Source organism: Solanum lycopersicum, chromosome 9 (assembly GCF_036512215.1).
Source record: "Solanum lycopersicum chromosome 9, SLM_r2.1".
NCBI classification, from domain to species: domain Eukaryota; kingdom Viridiplantae; phylum Streptophyta; class Magnoliopsida; order Solanales; family Solanaceae; genus Solanum; species Solanum lycopersicum.
The window spans coordinates 33,573,942-33,597,203 of NC_090808.1; the positions used below are offsets into that span (position 1 = coordinate 33,573,942).

Sequence of the window (23,262 nt, forward strand, 5' to 3'; positions counted from 1 at the left end):
TATGAAAATCATTATACAACACCATGGAACAAAAGTAAGATCAACATAACCTATCAATATAACAATCACATCAAGCTATGTTATGTAATTTCTATTAAAACATTAGATATCTCAATTAAAATAAATTGACAGAGAATTGAACACTACTCGTTAGGGCTTTAATCTTAAATATAAAATTCAGTTCCTGATAAGTTGGTTTTGTAAATACCCCAGGGAATCAATGATAGAGAAACAAGGTCATAGATAACAACAAAAAGTAGTGGAATTTGAAAAGAATATGAAAAAGTACAACTTTGTGAACTGAAAACTAAAAATCATCAAACTGTGAAAAACCCAAACTCTAATTTTCAGTAGCATCAAACATTAATATAACCTACATAGAACCTAACAGTTAGATGAAGGTAATATAAAAGATGATAATATAAATAGTAACAACTCACGTTGATTCTAATATTTTCTTACATCTTAATTATAGGTTTTGCCCTTCCTTCTAGAATCCATTTGTTGAATGACTTTGTAAAATTATTCTCACGTGACTTCTTTTTGCAGACTGTGTCAAAATAAGCCCTGCACCAGTTTTGTGGAGTGTACGATACCAAATATTTTGCAGCTTGTTTAGACACAACACCCATGCCTTTCAATTGATCATGAAATTCTTCTTCATAGGTGCTCCAGGAACACCACCACAATAACTTCTTCATCTATACACTTTTACGATACTTGCTCCAATTAGCTTCTATGTGCCTTGCACACCAGCTAAGATAAGTTTTAGGAAACACCTGACTAACAACATTCAGTATCTCTTCTAACAATAAGTATCATAATAAGTTTAAAGTATTATTTGTATAAGATTTAAATGAAAATCAAAAATTTATTAAAATCAGAAAAAACTACCTCATGCATATCATACATGAATGTACTCCTTCACCATCTGCCAGGTCTAGAGAATTTCTCAACAGCTCAATAAACCATTTCCATGTTCTAAGTGTCTCTCTGCCCACCATTGCCCAAGAAAGTGGATAAAAGTGTTTCATTGAATCTTGTCCCATTGTAACCAATAAGATTCCCTTGCATACATATATTTTTAAAATCTTGAATCCACACATATATTCTATAGAATCTTATTTTTCCATGTTCCAAAGCCTCTCTAGATATTTTATGATAACATCAGTACCGGGGTTGCTGTCCCTCAATTCTTGAGCATAACCCTCCAACTCATTGAATTCATAAATGTAGCTACCCTTCAATTTATCTAACACAATCCTTTTAACCCTCTTCACCTTGGAATAACTAACATTCAAATTAAAAGATCATCCAAATCTGGTCTCATATCATTTACACTGTACTTTGGATTTTTCTAAAGTTTTTTCCTGAAGTAGTATGCTGAATCTTCTTAAGTGGCTCTTCTATTTTTAAAATCATTTTCACCACATGAGTGTTTGGTGTTCAAGGTTTTAATTTTGAATCCCTGATTTTTTCCAATCTTTAGATATTAAACACTCAAATGGACAACCAATATCACACAATTATCTCAATCTTCTAGAGTAACTTTTTTCAACTTTAAATGGATTGAGATCTATTGATGGTGGAGGACCAGGCTGTCCCACTGATACCACTATAGGTACCATCTCCATCCATAAATCCAATGTTGAAATTTCCCTCGTACATTGCCCTCCAGGGCCAACAAAACATACCTTTCCCCGTTGTTTTGCCACCAAACCAATCTCCAACACACAAACATACATACATCCCCTTATATTTACCTTGTCCATGAGGAAAAATGTCAAGCTAATAACCAATATAATAATCACCATTTCAGAGAAAGGTTTCACCATGGAAGATTTCATCATTCGCGTAAATGTGATCCTCTTGTTCCTGATTTTCTCTCTTGTTTGTGATGAACCTACTATAAAATATGTCTGTTGCAACACAAGAATAATTATTGCCATAGACTCAAAGAGTGTTGCACAATATCTATGGCAACGGAAACTGGTGTGTTGCATATAATTCTGTTGCGATATATTTGAAGTAACGGTTTACTAGACACTGTTGAAAGCCGTAGCCACAGACAATGGATAGCAACAATTATTCTTTAGTCTAGGATGATACTTTTCTGCAGCAGTTGCAATAGTTGCCAAATCGTTCAAAATAGTTGATAGCAACAAATATCAAAAATTATTTTTTATTTTAAGACGATAATTTTCTGTGGTTGTTGCAACAGTTGCAAACTGTTACAAAAGGTTTTATAGCAACAATTGTGAACTGTTGCAACACACTATCTATAGCAACAAATATTTTGTATTCTAGGATGACAATTTTCTGCATTTTCAGCAACAGTTGCAAATCGTTGCAAACGACCTATTACAATGGTTCTTCTTAACTATGGAAAAATATTATTAAGCTACCGCAGTAGACCTTTTTAATAGTTATTGCAGGCTATTGTAGCCATTTTTAAAAATAAACTATGATACAATGATAGAAGATATTAAACCAATATGTGGATCAACTTGTAGCATTCATATATTATAGATAAAACGAAATGATCTTGATTTGCAATTCAGAGTTAACATACATTGATGTTCACAAAATTAAGCCTAAACATTAAAATAGTCCTAGAATGTTTAAGAGTTGGCATTCATTCAAAATTCACAAAATTACGCCAAAAAGTAAAATTAGTGCTAGAATGTTCAAGATTTGGCATTCATATAAGTTCACAAAATTAGGCCAAAAAGTAAAATAGTGCTAGAATATTTGTAGAAACCAATTCTTTTTAAGTAAGGTCTTCGCTGCTTTCATCCCCTCTTTGCTCATCATTTTACTCACCTAAATTTTCAAAAGGGTCAACAATTAGGAAAGAGGAATTTCAAAAATAAAGAGGTAAAAGAAGACACACAATTCCTAATGTTTTCTATTTTGGTCCATGATGAAAATAACTAGACTCTAACATAAGGGTAAAAGCTCTAACTTTTCATGAGGAGGAGACAAACCTATCCGAAAAATATAGCTATAAAAGTGTACCCGAATGAGGATAATTTAGCAGCCAGTGAACAAACATAAGAATTAGATCCAGGTGAATAAGATGATCGGGAACAACTACGTCAGGAACAAATCAGTTAGATAACTACATTACAACATCGCACTTGAACAGGAAAACTCCATCCACTACCACAATTTCAAACTCTCCATACCAAAGGATGGAATATTTTGAATTCTAATAAATAACAAATTACAATCCTCAAAATCAGAATTAGAAAGATTACACAATCATAAACATGATATTTGTTGATCAAAATGTAAAAGTTAAACACAATAGACAAAGCAACAAATAGGGGCTACATCAAGAGTAAATACAACAAGAACACATACATTAGAAACAAATGATTAATCACAAAGGAAAATGATGATCTCAAGTTACTAAAAACCAACAACACCTAAACTATGCAAACAACAGTAACACTAATCTCGATACTATCAACTTTGATAAAAATAAAAGGATCATTGCAGTTGCACCAACAATAATACAAGAAGATTGTAAGTGTAGTAGCACAAGAAAAAGAAGTAGAAGCATATTAACATAACAATCCATAGATGAAGATGAACCAAACAAGAAACTACAAAACTAGTAGTAGAAGAAAATGAAGAAGGAGGGGGATTCTGACCTTCATTGTTGCTACAGGTCGATGAATGATGGACTGATCGAATTCTTGTTTTTTGTGTTGACTAAACATCAAGTAATTTTGCTAGAACATTATCATCTATTGTTAGTCCTAAATGTTGAAGTTTTGTTATGACATCTTCTAAAATTTATTCACGCATCGTGGTCTTTTTTTGGTCATATTGTTCTTTCTGTTCCGTAATTTTTTCCTTCATTCTCATCATTCTCTCTTCCATCTTTTTCATGAGGTCATTTGTTGGATTTGACAAGCTTCAAAATTTCCCACTTTCCCTTTCAAAGTTGTTTTTGTAACCCATCTTCCATTTAATCTCAAACTTGTTGGATGTTCTGATCCCATGACAGAAGAAAATGCATCAATTTGTCTCATTTCTATCATCTTTTTGTTGCATTTCAATATTCTCCATCTCAGCCTATAATGCAATTTTATTATTAAGAAAACAACATAATTCAAGTACACACATAAAGAGTAAATATGAAAAAATATATTCAGATCAAACAAAATAAAAATTAGATAGAAATCTCACAATTTTACTAGCTGTATCTTCATATGTATCCTTGTATGATCGATTGGGATTTTTTTTAATTGTAACCACAAAAAATTCCTCAGCTGATGCAGTATCACTAGTTTCCCTCTGTTTTTCCTGTAGACATTAAAAGTGGATATCAAACATCTTCTTTAAAATGTGACAAGTTTTTATTTAATGCTATGACAGAGCCCATACTAAATCATTCCGAACTAAAGCAAAGGTTTTCTTGCAAACAGTATGTAGATTCTTCAACTTTTTTTATTCTCACTATTGTTTTTTGACATTTTCTGCAAATAGAAGAGAAGTTCCACAATGATCAAGTGTTTTTACAGAAGAGGAAAGTTTCTTTCCATTGGTTCATAAAAAAAAGATCTTAGTGGCTCCCAAAATGAAGAGATAGAACAGACACTACTAGTGATCAGTTATAGAAGAAAATAGTTGTTTATAATAACTTAAAATATTTTGGGAATGAAGAGCAAAAATAACCACTAAATCAGTTAATCACAATATTCTTTTACTTAAAGAGAAGTAACTAAATCCATAAGGAGTAAAATTCAACCAAGAAACATGTATTACAAGTTGTTCTCAGATCCAACTAGGACAGAAGGGAAAATGATAACGTAAACTCCAACTTAACATAATTGAACCACTACAATCTAGTAAGACTTACCTGGAATTTTTCTGAGTTCCAATACTTAAGAAGTTTTTTAAATTGAGAGGTTGGAACATCATCAGCCTTCTTTTCCATCCGAATTCGATCATTAGCGTAGGTATCAAAGTGGTGTGTTTTCAAATCAAACTTACGCCATCTCCAAGATTCTTGAACTGTTTTTAAAGTCCATCTAACACCAATTTCTGGATTGTCATATTATTCCTGAAAATTTGAACATTGAGTTAGTGCAATAAATTTTAAATATATTTAAATTAACAGAGAATTGAATACTTCAAACCTTGTTATAATCCCACAAATCATCTTTTGTGTCCAACAACTTCCAATTTTCTATATCAAGAGGACAAAGGGTCACATTCCTAGCAAGTGTACCGAGGAAGTTGCTCAACTCTATCACGACATCATTACAAGGACAAACTGTCTAACAAACTTTATTCAGTATAATAAGTTTACGATCATTCCTTCCATGTAAAAATAACATCTTTGTTTGACCTCTTTGTCTGTTATTAGTGGATGACTCTACAATAATACACAAATAAAGATAACCCTTCCAAAGTAGTATTGTAATTTTATTTTATAATAAAAAAGACAAGTAATATTATAAATAAAATATTGATGTTCTTGCCTTGGTCTACACATTGTTTGTTTTCTTCAAGAGCAGTAGAATTTAGTTGAAGTTGTTCTTCTGCTGGTTGCACTACATTGTTAGTTGAGTCAACTTGTATACAAACTCTTGTCTCTGGAATGTGTGATTCTAGAAAATCTTCTTCTTAAATTACATCTATTAAACATTGACGCTTTGCGACGATTAGATCTTGTCTTTTTTCTAGCTAGCAACAATTTGTTTTGATTCGCCAAAGATGTGAGCGTTCTAGCTGGAACAGTTGCTCTTGCTTCTCTATTCCTTATTCTTGAAGACACTCTTTGTGTCATGAGTAACAAGTACTACCTACTATTAAAAAAAATAGATATACAGATAATGAGTTAGACATCCTACCAGAATCAAGTAAAAGAAGATTACAGTAGCAGTAAAATGAACTAGTAAAAAGGAGAAAGCGTGAAGCAGAAATCAAAATCACCATGTCTTGAAACCTTATTCACATATGATATGTGAAGCAAAATTAATAAGCTCATTTCAAAAAAAGAAACACTAAACCAACTCTAATAATATTTCGAAAATCAAAAAAGACAGAAATACACAATAAGAATAAAACAAGAAAAATCAGCATTCATTAAATTGACTTTCAAACCAATAGTACATATAAGAAAATGCAATAAAGATTTATTAAAAGAAGTTCAACAATTCCTTCGTCAATCATCAGCCACCATCAAATCCCAATCGACATCATCAAAGTCTTCATCTTCTTCTAATGTGTCCATATGATCTTTTTCCATGTATTCTGAATGTTGATCATGAGTTGGCATATCAATGAAATCACCAGGTACATCTTCTCTCGACTATCTAAGATCAACATCAACATCAGATATTCCATTTGATGTTCCAATGTCATTGTCTGGCTCCCCAAAAAATTTATCTCCAATATTAGGTCGATTCTGATCTTCTTCTAAACAAAATAAATCAACATTAGCTTTAGTCCTTGCATAATAAATATATTTCTCAATTGGATCATCCACATAGAAAACATGATGCACTTGAGATGCTAGAACAAATGGATCTTCAGTACTGCATAGCTTATTAAAGTATACCCGAGGTAATCCATATTCATCTACTTCATTACGAAACCAATCACATTTAAACAACACAACACTAAAATTGCCCCAATAATCAATCTCTATGATATCTTGAATAACTCCATAATAGACAACCTCTCCATCAATGGGGTTTTGTTCCCTAGCACTAGCAAGACTATCACTGTTGCTGATAAAGTTACTTCATAGTTCTACGTCTTACCTTGACTACCTTGTTTCATTGTATGAAATTGATATCTATTGATGAAATATGTTGTATACCTTTTTTCCATAGTATTAGGCCCTTTAGAAAGTTGTCGTAAATGTTCATGCACTTCAATAGATTTAAATTTCTTCTTAAACTAGTTGCCAAATTTATGACTATGATTCTGTGCTCTAATCCATGGATTTTCTCTCTATGATTGCCAATTACAGTCTTATGTTCCCTGCAAGCAAGCATATTTCAAATTAGCATGTTTCAAAGTTCTTATCATATAAAAAATATTGAAATTTATAATATCAGTAATAGATCGTATATGATAAAGGTCTCCATTTTTCCATTTCCTATATTAAACAATACATAATAAATGCGAAAGAAACGATTGTATTGCTGTTGGAATTTTTTGTATCGTTACCTACGCTCTAGGATGGACGCTTCACATTTCAGGGTATTGCTCTCATTGAGGAGGGTGAAAAGGGGGATGGGCCGGGTTTAAGCAGATTGGTTTGGGTCAAAATTGGTAAGATTGGACTGACATTTTCTCTAGGCATGGGCTGCAGGGAATCGGAGATGGACTGGGCAAAAATATGGAAAAGGGGGGAGGATTATTTGGAATAAACTACAAGATGTGTTGCTGCAAAATGAAATAAAATAAAAGGGCCCAAACTTGGTCTCTTAATAATGATACTGAATCAATCGAATTAACTGGTAATTGGACAATTCGATAAGACAAATTAAAATAATTAATTAACAAGCTTCTTAAGGTTAATACAATAAAATAATTATGCTAGATGACTTTTGGCTTTGGACAAGTGACCAATTAAATCGAGTATGAAAGGGGGCTTGTAACCTCTTAGTCATGAATGTGGCGCGCTTCACACCCATAATTAAGAATTTACACGTACATAATTTCCAAAACTTGGTGCATGTCACTCAGATAGGAAACTTTTTTCCGGCAGATACCAAATTTCAAGGATATGAGACCGAAACTTACAAAGGCCAAAGAAAAACCCACATGCCTTCTGATAGGGGCGTGGTTTGATTGTGGTGAAAGTCGCTCCTCTGCTCGCATCCTAAGAGTTTGACATTCCTCTTTAGACTATCTCCTAGTTCGCTGCTAAGAAAAAGTTCCACGTTGTGATGCATCCTTTTTGATGTTGTCCGCACCTATGGTATGTTTTGGAGAATTCATCCTTTCGGATGCTCTTGACAATGACTGAGAGAAAACTTATCAACATAAAAATTTAACTTAAATGGGAGACAGTGTCTTTTACCGTGTTGACACTTAGTTGTTCTCCTTCATTTAACGTCACCTTGGTCAGTTTGACGTAAAGCAAATAAAGCTTATGTCTTGTTTTTGCAATATAATCTTCAATGTACTCTTCCTTTGATGTCAGAATAAATAAAAACTAATGCAATGTTGATATTTTCTTCGTTGTTTTTCATGATTATCTTGGCATTCACTCTTGCTAAATAAAGATGCAGTTGATGTTGAGGGGTAATTATTTCCCTTGAGATGCACGATTCTTTCTCTATCAATGCATGATTTCTTACAGGGCATGATTATCTTCTCGCGATGCGTAAATTTCAATGAGGTATGAATATCTTCTCGCGATGCATGAGTATTAACTCGCGATCCATGAATATTGACTCGCAATGCATGATTTTTGCGAGGTATGAATTTTTTTCGCTATGCATAAATTTCTGTGAGGCATGGAATCTTCTCGCGATACATAAATTTTTGCGGGTATGAATATCTTCTCGTGATGCAAAAATTTCTGCGAGGTACAAAATCTTCTCGCGATGCATAACTTTCTGCGAGCCATGAAAACATCCCGCGATGCATATCTCTCGGCGAGGCATAAATATCTTCTAGCGATGCATGAATATTGACTCGCGATGCATGGTCTTCTGTGATGCATAAATATTGACTCGCAATGCATGGATATAGACTCACAATGCATTAATATTAACTATTTATGTCATCCTTGGTATCAAATGAAGATAGTGCTTCAATTGAGCAACATAGTTCTCTTCTAGGTGCCCTCGGGATAATCATATCATCTAAATTGACGATAACGGTAAAATGACTTCTAGATAATATATCGTCTTGATCGACAATAAAATGAATGACCCCTCCCGGTTGTGTATCATCTTGATCGACAATAAAATAAATGACCCCCTCTGAATAACGACACTAACTTGTCTGAGAATTTGATGCAGATAGTGTCCTCTACGGAAACCGTAAACTCTTCCTTGAGATTTTTGCTTGATTCATCATCAAATATAGTAAGACGTTCTTTATAAATTTCATGTTGTTGGAATTAAAATAAACAATTCATATTCCTAAGTCTCCGACATAAGCAACATAAAATGAATTCTGCTTCTAGGAAAAATATTGATTTTGGAATAGTTTTCTCCTCCTTTGACTTCTCCATATTCACTCATCGGAAGAATTTGCCAACTTCAAAGCAAAGCTATAAACATGCGTCCACAGAAAAATTGTTAGTTTTAAAAAAAAACTGATCTGTGTTGATTTCTTCAGTGTTCTGCTCCTTGTCCTGATATCTACGGTTGATTTCCCAAATCTGCCGACTCTTGATAGATAAGATAAAATATTTTATGCCAAAACAAATGAAACATAAAAAAAGGAATTAAAGAGAAGTAAATTTTGAGAAATAGTAACTTAAAAAGGTCACTGCCAAGTCATGTCATATCTGTCTTAACAAACTTCTTTGAGTCTGATGTTTGGAGGTATATCTGATTATTCATTGGGGAGTTTTTCAAAGTCACTACGGACTTGTAGATAAATCTATGTTGAAATTTTGAGCCCATCCTCAATATTTCTGTCCCAGTTGCAATCTCGAATCATCTTCTGTCTTGAGTTGTTGAGGAAGAATCTTCTTCTCGAGAACTTTTAAGTCCCTCCCATAAATTCATTCCCAGTTTCTATTGGAAAGAGGAACAGAAATCTTACGGGCGATATGACCGAACCCTTGTGGCTCCTACGAATCCCGTTGAAGTGGGAATGAGGTAAAACATAGTTCCCCTTAATAGGTTAACTAAAGAGAAATTTACAAAGAAATCGACCAAGGCTAACACAGGCCGCCTACGTATCTCATTCTTGATAATTCAGGTCGAACGTAGTTCAAATACAAAAAAGTATTAAAGCGGATAAAAGGAGTGACCGAAGCCGACATAGGCTGCCTACGTATCTCATTCTTGAGAATTCAGGTCAGACGTAGTTCATTGCAAGAGGGATAAAACTTTAATCAAACCCAACACAAGCAAACAGAATGATTACAAGTAAATAATAGAAACGCAAATCGAAGCTTCACACATAGTATCTCTTGACAGCATCCGAGTTTATTAGTTTCATCCATGTGGTGTCATCCATCTCTGACAAGACCAAAACACCTCCGGATAATACCTTGCGAACAATGTAGGGTCCTGTCCAATTCGGCACAAATTTTCCTTTGTATTCGTCTTGATGAGGGAAAATGTGCTTAAGAACCAACTCACCAACATCGAAAATTCTGGCTCTTACTATGTTAGGAAAAGCACGAATCACTCTCATTCGATACAATTGACCATGACAGATGACAACCATTCTCTTCTCGTCAATCAAAGTTAACTGATCGATTCTCTTTCAAATCCATTCAGGTTACTCAGCTCAGCTTCTTGGATATTTTCATTGACGGTATCTCAACTTCAGCAGGTATGATTGCCTCTGTTCCATATACTAGTAAGTACAGAGTAGCTCCAGTCGATGTTCTGACGGTAGTTCTATAACCCAATAAAGCATATGGCAACATCTCATGCCAACCTCAGTGATTGCCAACCATCTTCCTCCTGATCTTCTTGATATTCTTATTGGCAGACCCCACACCTCCATTCATTTGAGGTGTATAAGCAGTTGAGTTTGTGTGAGTAATCTTGAATTGCTCATATATATCTCTCATCAAGTGACTGATAAGGTTTGAACCATTATCATTAATTATGAACTCTGGTACCCTAAACCTCCATATCAGATTGTTACGAACAAAACCAGCCACAACTTTCTTGGTTACCGACTTGTAAGATGCTGCTTCCGTCCACTTGGTGAAATAATCAATAGCAACCAAAATGAATCTTTTTGAAGCACATGTCTCTATCGGACCGATGATATCTATACCCCAAGCTACAATGGCCAAGGGAACTCATAGTATTAAGTTCGTGAGGTGGCACTCGGATGAAATCACCGTGCACTTAACATTTTTGACATTTTTGCACAAACTTGCAACAATCATTCTCCATAGTCATCCATAAATAGGTGGCTCGAAGGATCTTTCTTGCAAAAGTCAGATCATTCATATGTGTGCTACAAACTCCAACATGTATCTATTCAATAAGTTTTGCAGCTTCAACGGCATTGACAAATCTGAAAAGACCTAATTCTAGAGTCCTCCTATGCAGGATTTCTCCACATAAAAATAAATTGAGAGCCATACAGCGTATCGACTTCTTCTGATTGGACCTAGCATCTTCGTAATAACTTTCAGACTCCAAATACTTCTTTATATCAAAAGGCAAACTATTTGGTTCTGCTTCAACATGGGAACAATGGACTGGATATTCTTTCAAATCTATATAAAGAGGATAAATATAATATGTATCTTGATTTTTAATTATAGAAGAGATGGTGTCTAGAGCATCATCCAATTCATTTTGTATTCTGGGATTATGTCTAAACTCGATCTTGCGAAATCTTTTGCACAACTTTTGTACATACTGTACGTAAGGTATAATATTTGTGTTCTTCATGGACCATTCTCCTTGAACTTGATAAACCAAAAGATCTGAGTCTCCAATAAAAAAAACTCGTAAAAAGTCATGTCAATGTCCATTTTCAACCCAAGTATACAAGCTTCGTAATTAGCCATGTTATTCAGGCAATTAAATCGGAGCTTAGCTGCCATTAGGTAGTGATGCCCAAATTTTGACACTAAAACCGCTTTGATTTCTTTCTTTTGATGATTCGCTGCTCCATTGATACGCTCAAACTAACTTCTCAAATAAGAAGTAAAGAGGTCGTATCAATTAAAGAACCCAACTAATGAGGTTGAGATCGTTCCCACGTGGAAAATAGTTCAGACTTAACTTTAATCTATTATTACTATTATTTAGTAAATTATTTCCTTAGAAACAATAGAAAATAAAAGGGGTTTTTTATTTCTAAATTAATGAAAATAATTGACTAAATTAAAGTAAACAACTAACAAATTCAAATCTTGAAGTTTAATCGATTAATAAAAGTAACTAGGGTATAAGTGTTCCCACAGGTTCCTAACTTGATCATTCTAACTATAACAATTCTTTCCTAGTATCTTGCATGCAAAGTGATAAGTTATCTATTTCTAAATCCTTGGTCCGTCATCTAGAAAATTTCACTCTGCACCTTAGTCCGGCTACGTGTGATGCTATACTAACCCTTACCTTTACCTCATATTAAGCATTGTATGCGATATTTGACTAAGTTATTAGCTCGTACCAATCGACACTATCCTATTAGATAGTATACACTAAATCTATGTTGATAATTCTTTTCCTATTATCTACCACCTTGGTCCGGAAAGTACCATTAAGGCGAGTTCTAACATTGTCCATCCGTCAAAAAGGTTTCTAAATGAAAGAATTATCAATACATGCAACACACTAATCTGGAATTGTTATTTTAGTTAGATTTTACCTCATTATTCACCCATGGTTCCCACAACCCTAGTTATGGATTTTAGTTACCCATAGTCATAATCACAATATTCATATATTTAATATAAGAATTCATGCACTTACTTTAATGAGAAAGAATAAAATCCAGAAATTTACTTGATTAATCAACAAAATCACCAATAATCAATTCCAAAAAAAGTGTAACAATCAAAAAGTCTAATATCAAGGAGTCTACTAACAAAGCGTCTAACCCCAAAAATGAGTTTTTTTGAAATATTTATAATAAAAACAAAACCTAATAAAAGAAGGATTCTAATTACTAAAAAATCTGTCAAAACGCAGCTGGGTCGACGGACCTCGTGATGGACCGTCGTGGTCACGATGGGCCGTCATGTCCTCCGTCGTCCCATACTTCACAAATGCTTCTGTTGCTCTCTTCATTACCCTCAACGACAGGTGTGATGAACCGTTCCAAGCACGACGGTCCATCGAGGGTCTTTGTTCCATAATACTTAAACTTCTTCAAATTTGTGTATTGGAACTACTCCTTGGTCATTGCGACGAACCAGCAAGATGGACCATCATGGCTATGACGGTTCGTCGTGGACTTCCGTAATCCCACACTGAGTCAGAATTCCCCATCTTCCTTCAGCAGCTACACAACGATGGCACCTAAGGACCGTCACAGGCTCGACGGACTGTCATAATCTCCGTAGGTGGTCTTTTCTGCATTTCTTCGCTCAAAAACTTCCGCGTTCATCTTTTGACAGATTTCCTACAAATAAGGAGAAACTTACATAAAAATCAATAGGGATAATGCCCAAGTACCCCCTCAACCTATGCCCGAAATCTCAGAGACACACTTATACTATACTAGGGTCCTATTACCCCCCTGAACTTATTTTATTAATAATTTTACCCCTTTTTAGCTTACGTGGCACTATCTTGTGGACCCAACGATTGTTGGCTTTTTTTTCGAACTAGTGCCACGTAGGATAAAAAGGGGTAGAAAATTACATATAAAATAAGTTCAGGGGGGTATAGGACCTTACTATAGTATAAGTGTGTCTCTAGGATTTCGGGCATAGGTTGAGGGGGTACTTGGGTATTTTCCTAAATCAATACAAAAAATCTTTTGGACACACACTAAACTGAAAAAAAATCATTAAAAATACCGTGAAACCACGGTATATCAACACCCTCAACTTAAATTCGTTGTTTGTCCTCAAGCGACGCACTATGACTCACTACAAAATCATTGTACAATAATATACATATTTTAGCTTTCACAATCATTTGGCTATTTATCTCGATCAATCTCATTATATTTACACATGTTATCACAATTAGGCTTGAATTATGAGGAATCAGACCATGACATAGACTCACCACGCACTGACACCTATCCTCTACAATTTCTCACCGAGGTGCTAATATTTCTTGTATTGCAACTAGTGTCCTCACTTCAAAACAACATCCTCATTTTTCACACAATGATTTCAGTTTGAGTGTAAGGATTACTTTTCAATACTCACTCTCAGAACAAATTCACAACTTATTCATACATATTGCCATAAGCTTGCCCTTATTTTCACTGTTTTAAGTTCGCCATACAACTCTTAGGATCACGATAGGACTTTCTTAGCTTGTAACGTAGGCTAAAGGTCAGGTTGGGTATATTTAGGTATACATTAGTGACTTTTTTCCCACCTAGACATATCGGCTAAACATACAACTTTTTATCATTTTATTTCGCCCAATTTCTCATATTCTTTCACCTTGTTATTTTCCCTTCTCTCTTCATTTGTGTAAGTGGTTCTTTTTCTTTTCTTGCTTGTATATATATATATATATATATATATATATATATTCACTTTTCTTTAAACTGTTGTTTGAGTCACTTTACTTTTGTTCTTTCTCTCTCTTTGTTCCTTTCAACCTCACTTTCCAGAGCATTCCTCATAATATCCACCCTCACTCATGGCTTTGCCATGAGTCAAAGTACACAATACCCAAAATTGGGTCAGGGCCACGAAAAGGTTGTTTACTGCATTAGCCACTCTCAACATATGCTTTTGGCATAAGCTGAGGTGCACATGTCCAAGGAGGAACCACGGCCAACACATTATTCCCAGAAAAGATCAGTTGGGATGAAAAATAAAGGTCTATTTTAATCTCAAATCATTTTGATCAAAGGGGGATTAATTTCGTTAGGTTTTTTTAGGCTAAAAATTGGCTATATTGAATAAGTTCCTATGATCCTTTCCTAATTGTCTATTACATCTTACTTCTAGCAGGACTAACCAGACAAGTTCTAGCTCAGTGCAAATAGTAGACTATTCAAATTTTCCTCACACTCACTTGACATCTCATTACTCTACAAGATTATCAGACACCTAGTTCGAGTCTTAGACTTAGGGTCATGCAGTGGTGTATCTCTATGTAATTCTTAGAGCCACACATTTATAAATTACTGTGCCTAGCCATGCATCATTAAACTACATCAAGATATAATTTTTGTTTCTGCCATCATGCTTCAGAGTTATACTATGTACACAAGATATAGACATGCCGGTTCAGCAACAAAAATAATCAGTCTCTTAGAGAAAAAGAACACAGGCAAGAAAACCCCAAAAGACGACCGTGAATTGAGCTACTCAGACTTCACCCTAGCACTCACTTTAAATTTACCCCATCCCAATAAAAATATATGTAATTGTCCCCAATTCATAAAAAAACTGAAGTACGAGAGTGGTAGGTGAAGCAAACCTGGGGCGCAAAGCACCGACGATCAGTAAGCTGGTGGGTCCGGTTCCCCGGAACCCACTACCTATGTAGTATGGACACCCTCAATAGTGTCCTCATCATAAACAACACTATCACTAGTGCGTCCCGCGTTCTCTACATCTCTGGAGCTAGATGCCCAGCAGCTGACTTTACAGCCCTGATCCGACGTACCTCCTCATTAGCAAGAGAGTCTCTCTTTGCAGCCTTCATCTCACGACGCTCCTTCTTCCGTGTTATAGCCTCATCCTCCTCTCAACCCTTGCGCCTTTTGGCACTCTCTCGAGGGGGAGGAGGTGGAGTCTTAGAAGTGGTGAATAAGGCAGCCATCACTTTGTCCTCTGCAGGCTCTACAGAAGGGGCCTCCGACTCAGGCACCCTATCCTCTAGGATTATATCAATATCCTCTTGAAGACTCTCAACCGCAGCCTGAAGGGTCGACACGTCCACCTGAGGGGCTGGCTGGGCTAGCACCCGCAACTTAAAAGTGTCCAAGCGCTAATGAACCTCAACAATCTTCCGCTCTGTGTGCTAGACCATTTTACACTCCAAGCGCTCCTCCGCCATAGCAGTAGACCTCTGCATCCAAGGATGGAAGTGATGCAGAAGTGTGGCCATCTGAGCCTCTAGTTTCTGAACCCTAGCAAGAGGGACCAGAGCGGGAAAAGGGGCTTAGAGAGAGAAGCTAGGGGCAGTGCTTCTACCCAGGATAGACTCGACCGGGGTAGTGTTAGTGGTTTCGAAAGTAGCCTGCATAGTTGTTCGAGCATGTGCTACCGTATCAGCCAGATTTTCACCAAGTAGAGGCAACTCTGGACGGGGCCCTTTGTGTGGAGCCAACTCATTGGCCTCATCCCTTATGAGGCCGATATCAACAGTGCCCTTTGGATTCTTGAGTTGATCAATGTGCCAGATGGGCACACCATTGGATCTGCATAAGGAAAATATCATGCACGGAAAAGTGGTTGTAACCTTGAAAGCCCTCTAGATCATGACCTCCGGTAGAAGCCAAGCGAAGTCCACTTCAAACCCAGCTATCATCGTCGCCATCCGAACTGCGTGATCTTATGTTACTATACTATCAGCAGCCGTGGAAGAAAGGCAATGGCGAACAATCAAACATAAGAACTTACCGTGAAGGTCAAGTTAGCCTTCTTGATAGCTCCCTTCGGCTCCGTTACTTAGTCGGCACCCCCTCCATCAATAGGCAAGTGCAGATCCATCCACCTCTTGGTGGTCTCTCTCACCGATGGCTCATGAAAAATTTTCCATCTTTTACAATTTGCCACCGGTAGTCAAACTCGGTAGTGAGATGGGTCCTGTTGGCATCAACATCCTCGCCGTACAAATACCGGCAGATGGCGGGCAGGGAGATGTCGACCTGTATGCCGCGTACTCGGACGTGCGCAAGTAGGGCATGTTTGGCGGGGTCAGCACGCCTGTCTATTTGTGATCGGAGAGTAGTCACGTAAGAGGCGTAAAACTCTCAGACAAACTCCTCACTATGGCGGCCTAAAGAAAGAGTTGTCCACTCTAGTCGGTGTCTGGTGAAGAGATTGTGGATCTCTGTCATTAGTGGGGAGACTTCCTGTAAGGACCCGCCTCTTCAGTGTAAGGATCCATGTCATGACACCTTTATCATTTAGAAACTTGGTATCTGAAAAATACACTTTGTATTGCCCGTTGACACACCACCGGTTAAGATGGTCGTCAACCGGGGTGAGTACACCAGTCGCTGAGCCTGGAGTGGAATCAGGACTTTTAGCCTCATTAGACGAGTTAGATTGTGCAGCTGTGGCGTGTGCAGGGACTTTTGCAAACCCAGAGGCTTCCTCCGATCACGAAACTCCTAAGGAACCAGACGCTCCTTATTCATGTGTAGCTTATCCACAAGGTGTGCCGGTCAGTGTGCGCTCCTCATCAGGGTGGGAGGTAGTGACTACGCCAGACTCCACCTTTGTGGGTGTAACTCTGGTTGCACGTGCAGCTCATGATGGAGTGGCAGTGCCTGGGGGAACGTACTCGAGATTATGCTCATCATCAGAGCCTATCACCAGTCGGGCAGACTGGGAAAAAGATTTTGAACGCCCACGTGCGTACACTCGATCTTATTTGGTGCCATTATGGATAGTACCTGTAAAGAATCAATATTAGTACTAGAAAGAGCAAACAAGACAAGCAAAAAATGACCCAAAATAAATATAAGAGCAAAGTTGTAATGACATCTCTATAGTAACAGTGAAATATGATGGGCAAGGTGACGGCTAGTCGTGAGTGTGATGGATCTTCATGGGGTTCTTCATGTCTTACTTCAACTATGTTTATGTGGAGACCCCTTAAGGAAAGTCTCTAACAGTTATGACAGATAAGTAGGACGGACCGTCATGACAATGATGGTCCGTGATCGATGTCCGTTGTGGGGCACTTAGAAATAGTATGGAGACCCTTAGGAGAGAGGTCTCTGACAGTCATGACAGTTTTACAGGACGAACCGTTGAGGGTATGACGGTCCATCGTAGATGTCCGTCAGAGGACACTTGGAAAAAATTGGAGACCCTTAGGACAAGGGTCTCTAACAACCATGACGGTTGTTCAAGAAAGACCGTCATGGGAACGACGGTCAATTGCATGTGTCCGTTGGTGAAAACTTAGAGAAAGTTCGAGACCCTAAGGACAAGGGTCTCTGACAACCATGACGGTTGTGCAGGACGAACCATCGTGGGTATGACGGTCCGTCTCATGTGTCTATCAGAGGACACTTAGAAAAAAATGGAGACCCTTAGGACAAGGGTCTTTGACAACCATGAAGGTTGTGTAGGACAGACCGTCGTGGGAACGACGGTTCGTTGCATGTGTCCGTTGGTGGACACTTAGAGAAAACGAATAGTGTGGTGTTGTAACAGACCCTATGACGGTCCATCGTGGGTACAACGGTCCGTCATCGGGGTCTTGTTCTATCATTCAGTGACATAACTGAGGATGCCACAATCATCCTCTATGACTCAAATGAAATACTTAGTGTTAACCAACATGTTTTTGACCCAAATAACTAGAAAACAAGTAATACTAAAGCACTTATTTCTCGAGTTTAAACAAGGCACTTCGAGGATTCTCAACCAAGGTCAGACAAAATTGGATCAAAGAATGAAGACCCACCAAAAAGAAATAGGCTAATACTAATTAAACAACAAAAATGCAATGTAAATGGGTAGAGATCAGAGACACATACCTGAGAAGAGGAGAAAAACAGCAAATGAGGCACTTGTTTATTAAGAGCAGAACCACAGCAGCAGACTCCAACCAGTAAAAAGGAGATTTCCAGAATTGGGGATTTGGGGAACTAATCAGTTGATAGAGAAGAGAGGTAGGAAGTTGGAAGTTTGGAAGGGAGTGAAATGGGAGAAAGAGAGAATGAAATGGGTGAAATGGGTGAAATTAAATACATACTTGGAATGACGAATTCATGCGACGGTCCGTCAAATGTTTGACGGTTCGTCGATGTATCCGTCAGTGACTGTTGCAGAATGATTTTCTGCATAGTTTCCTGGTGATGTGCCTGCAAATTTAAAACTCATTAGTAGAAAATTCTACCATCACAAGAAATAAAACTATAAGTATTGGGTTGCCTCCCAACCACTTCCTGATTTAACATCACGGCACGACTGAAGACACTTGATCACTCAGACTTCATCACGATGGTATGCCTCGATCACTTCATTCGCGTATTCAGCATGCCCAAAATAGATTTTTATTTACCGTCCATTCACCTTAAACCGCACACCCTCTTTGGTTTCCAACTCAACTGCTCCATGAGGGAATAGTTGGGTAACCAATTAAGGGACAGTTCATTTGTTCTTGAGCTTGCCCGAAAACAAGCGGGACCTAGAATTGTATACAAGTACCAAATCACCAACCATAAACTCTTGTTTTTAAATTTCATGGTACTTCGTCATCTTTTCTTTGTAGGATATATCAGATACCGATTGGAGCTCACCACTCTGCCTCATGGACCTACAAATGTTGAAGGTCGCTTCTTCATTGTTTAACGGAAATTTCATCTGCCCCTTTTCCATAACAACTAAGGCTCTACCCGTATCAAGGAATGGCCTCCCAAGAATAATAGGCACTTCAAAATTGACTTCACAATCATGAATAACAAAATCTGCCGGAAATATGAACGACTCCACTTTTACTAGCCCATCTTGGAGTATCCCTATAGGCCTTTTTACTGTTCAATCGGCCATCATAGCCGCATCGTAGTGGGCTTTGGATCACCCAAACCCAACTTCTTGTAAATCGATAGTGGTATGAGATTTATGCTTACCCCCAGATCCCATAATGCTTTCGCAAAATGTAATGACCCGACTGTACAAGGAATAGTGACTACAATGTTTCATTCTATCATCATCCTCAAAAGTGAACGATATATTATTTGTGACCAGATCTTTCATAAACTTTGCATAACCGGGCATTTGTTCTAGAGCTTCTACCATAGGGACATTTATTGAAAGCTACTTCAACATTGTTATAAAACGCTGATATTTACCTTCCTAGGTCTTCTTCACTTATCTATGAGGAAAGGGGGTGGTCTAGGCATGGGAGTTACCTTTGTAGGCACTTCAACATCTTTTCCAGTGTTATCTTTTACGTTACCACTAACCTCTACCACTTTATCATTATCTTTTATTACCTTTTTCTCATTAGACGGCATACGTGGATCAATGGTTTGCTTACCACCTTGAGTAGTTATTTCCATACAGTTTCCATCATTTTTTGGATTTTAGACAGTGTTGCTTGGAAGAGTGCCTGGTTGCCATGTGTTCACAGTCGCAGATAATTGGGCCATTTGCAACTCAAGCTTCTTAATCGATATTGCATGTGTATCGACTTTCTGCCAAATACTAGCTAAATCACTCATAACTCTCTAATGTGCTCATCACTAACAACAAACCTCCTAATCATTTTGTGCAACATATCCTCAACTCGCGCCATACTACCTCCACCCTCCCTAGATGTAACCTCACGATTTTGAGGAGGAACATAGGGCCCATTCCTATTATTTCTGTTACCATAGTTACCCCTATTGAAGTTGTTGTCACGGTTGTAATTTCCATCTCGGACATAATGACCCTCACGGTTATAGTTACCATAGATCCGACCTTGGTTTCATTGACCTTGATGCCAATTTTCCTAATGTGAGCCTTGGGCACTCGATTGGAAACCCCCCGTCTGCTCATTAACAACATAGGAATCCTCCTCATAATAGCATTCATTATTTGGTGGTGGTGGTTTAGAGAAGTAGTTAACTGCATTTATCTTTTCTGCTCCCCAGTGACATGTTTTAATACCAAATCCAAGCTTAGTTCTCATCTAAACCATCTCTTCACGAATCTCATATGTGGCTGGGTTTTAAGTGGATTGCACTGCAAAGGTATTTCTCCCAGTATCTGACTTCCTAGTACTCTAATCTTTATTATTCTGGAAGATTTTCTCTAACTTTTCGGAAATCTCAGCCTTAGGACACTCTCCATAAGAACCACCCACTATAGTATCCAATATTTATTATTATCATCCTTTCCCCGATAGAAGTATTCCTTCAGTGAATCATCCATCATCTATGCGGTGATTGGGGCCACCTCTCAAAAATTAAGTTAATCTATCCCAAGAACTACTAATTGACTCTCCTGGTAGTGCCACAAAGTTGTTCACTCTGTCTTTGTGGTTTAGTTTCTTGGAGACCAGGTAGTAATGTGCTAAGAAAACGTCCCTTAGTTGGTTCCAAGTGAAAATTGAGTTATAAGGGAGCTCAATGAACCAAATAGCAGCCTCTCTCGTCAATGAGAGAGGAAATACTCTAAGCCCTATTACATCCAAATCAAAATCAGGCCTCCCTACACAGCTTTTACACACTGCCCTTACCTTAGCTATATGGGCATGTGGGTCCTCAGAATGTAGCTCTGAAAACAAACCTCTAGCAGTGAGCATTTGCATCAGACTACTAGTTACCACAAAGGTGTGGCCTTGTGGTAGAAGGGGTAAGACAAGTGGCCCATCAGAGTCTGCAATATTATCATAACCTCTGTAGCATTCTTGAGGGCGTGGAGCAAAATTTTGTCCCCTTTGTTGATTTTAACCCTGATCATCGGGTAATAACTGACCATGAACATCAATAGGAGGTGGGATATTCTGGTTTGGATCATCATCGTTAATACCCATGTTTCGATTCATAGTGCGTAGTGTACGCTCTAATTCGTGATTGTAGGGAAAGAAAGGTTCTCTTCCTCTCTGTCGATTTGTCATACAAGGAAGATAGTTCTGCAAAAATCAAAAAAAATAAAAGAAAAAAATTAAGAAAATATATACTAAAGTTTATTAATAAGCTTAAGTTAATCAAAAAGCTACTTTCCCCGGCAGCGGCGCCAAAATTTGATACGCTCAAACTTACTTCTCAAATAAGAAGTAAAGCGGTCGTATCAAGTAAAGAATCCAACTAATGAAGTTAGGATCGTTCGCACGAGAAAAATAGTTGAGACTTAACTTTAATCTATTATTACTATTATTTAGTCAATTATTTCCTTAGAAAACAAAATACAATAAAAGGGGGGGTTTTATTTCTAAATTAATGAAAATAACTAACTAAATTAAAGTAAACAACTAACAGATTCAAATCTTGGAGTTTAATCAATTTATAAAAGTAACTAGGGTTTAAGTGTTCCCCAAGGTTCCTAACTTGATAATTCTAACTATAACATATCTTTCCTAGTATCTTGCATGCGAAGTGATAAGTTATGCATTTATAAATCCTTAGTCGGACATCTAGAAAATTTTACTCCGCACCTTGGTCTAGCTACATGTGTTGCTATACTAACTCTTACCTTTACCTCATATTAAGCATTATATTTGGTATTTGACTAAGTTATTACCTTGTACCAATCGACACTATCCTATTAGATAGTATACTCCAAATCTATGTTGATAATTCTTTTCCTATTATCTTCCTCCTTGGTTCGGCAAGTAGAATTAAGGAGAGTTCTAACGTTGGTCATCCGTTAAAAAGAATTCTAAATGAAAGAATTATCAATACATGCAAGACACTAATCTGGAATTGTTATTTTAGTTAGATTTTACCTCATTATTCACCCATGGTTCCGACAACCCTAGTTATGGAGTTTAATTACCCATACTCATAATCACAATACTCATATATTTAATATAAGAATTCATGCACTTACTTTAATGAGAAACAATAAAATCCAGAAATTCACTTGATTACACTTCTTGGAATTTGAGTATTGGGACTACACTCTGATCATTGCGACGAACCAGCAAGATTTTTGGACACACACTAAACTTACGGAAAAAGCATTAAAAATACAGTGAAACCACGGTATATCATCCATCGAAGAATATCTCCAACCGGGGTATGCCTCAGAAATATCTTCACCCACAAATGACACTTCTTTATTGTGAAAATAAGTCTTAAGCGGTTCATACTCTTCATTGACTAGATTTGGTGCGAGATGATCAGCCAAATCCTGTGCTTTTATAGCCTTCTAAGTCACATACACAATATCAAACTCACTCAACAACATTTGCAATTTAGCTTTGTTTTCGGTCGGCATCGTATTCTGGAAAATATACTTCAATGGATCCATTCTGGAAATGAGATTTGTGGTATACGAAGACAAATAATGTCTCAAATTCTAGGCAAGCAAAGTCAAATCAGAACATATTCTCTCCAACAGAGTTTATTGAGACTCGTATGGAATAAACTTCTTGCTTATGTAATAGCTAGTTTTTTCCTTCTTTCATGTATCTTCGTACCGAGTACGCATCCGAATGCACTATCTAATATGGACAAATATAACAACAAAGGACTCCCTTCTCACGGAGGAACTAATACCGGTGTATTTGACAAATAGTTCTTGATAGCGTAGAAAGCAATCTAACACTCTTTAGTCCACTTTGTCAGAGCATCTTTCTTCAA

General features: G+C 37.1%; 1 protein-coding gene across 1 annotated transcript; it reads right to left on the reverse strand.

The window, feature by feature from the left end:
- Positions 1-10,116: 10,116 nt before the first annotated feature.
- Positions 10,117-13,133, reverse strand: LOC138338483 (uncharacterized). Its single transcript, XM_069289449.1, has 4 exons — positions 13,058-13,133; positions 11,273-11,407; positions 10,625-10,962; positions 10,117-10,428 (listed from the first exon to the last, which is right to left on the reverse strand). The coding sequence occupies exons 1-4, from the start codon at positions 13,131-13,133 to the stop codon at positions 10,117-10,119; spliced, it is 861 nt and encodes a 286-aa protein (XP_069145550.1).
- Positions 13,134-23,262: the final 10,129 nt, after the last annotated feature.

Bases quoted from the DNA above. Each gene is read 5' to 3' on its own strand.
- LOC138338483 (XM_069289449.1), bottom strand. From the start codon at position 13,133: ATGGGGAATTCTGACTCAGTGTGGGATTACGGAAGTCCACGACGAACC. The intron at 10,963-11,272 runs GTATGGCTCTCA...TGGCCATTGTAG, and splicing joins TCAGAAGAAGTCGATACGCT to CTTGGGGTATAGATATCATC. The intron at 10,429-10,624 runs GTTGGCAATCAC...TGGATTTGAAAG, and splicing joins AGAAGATCAGGAGGAAGATG to AGAATCGATCAGTTAACTTT.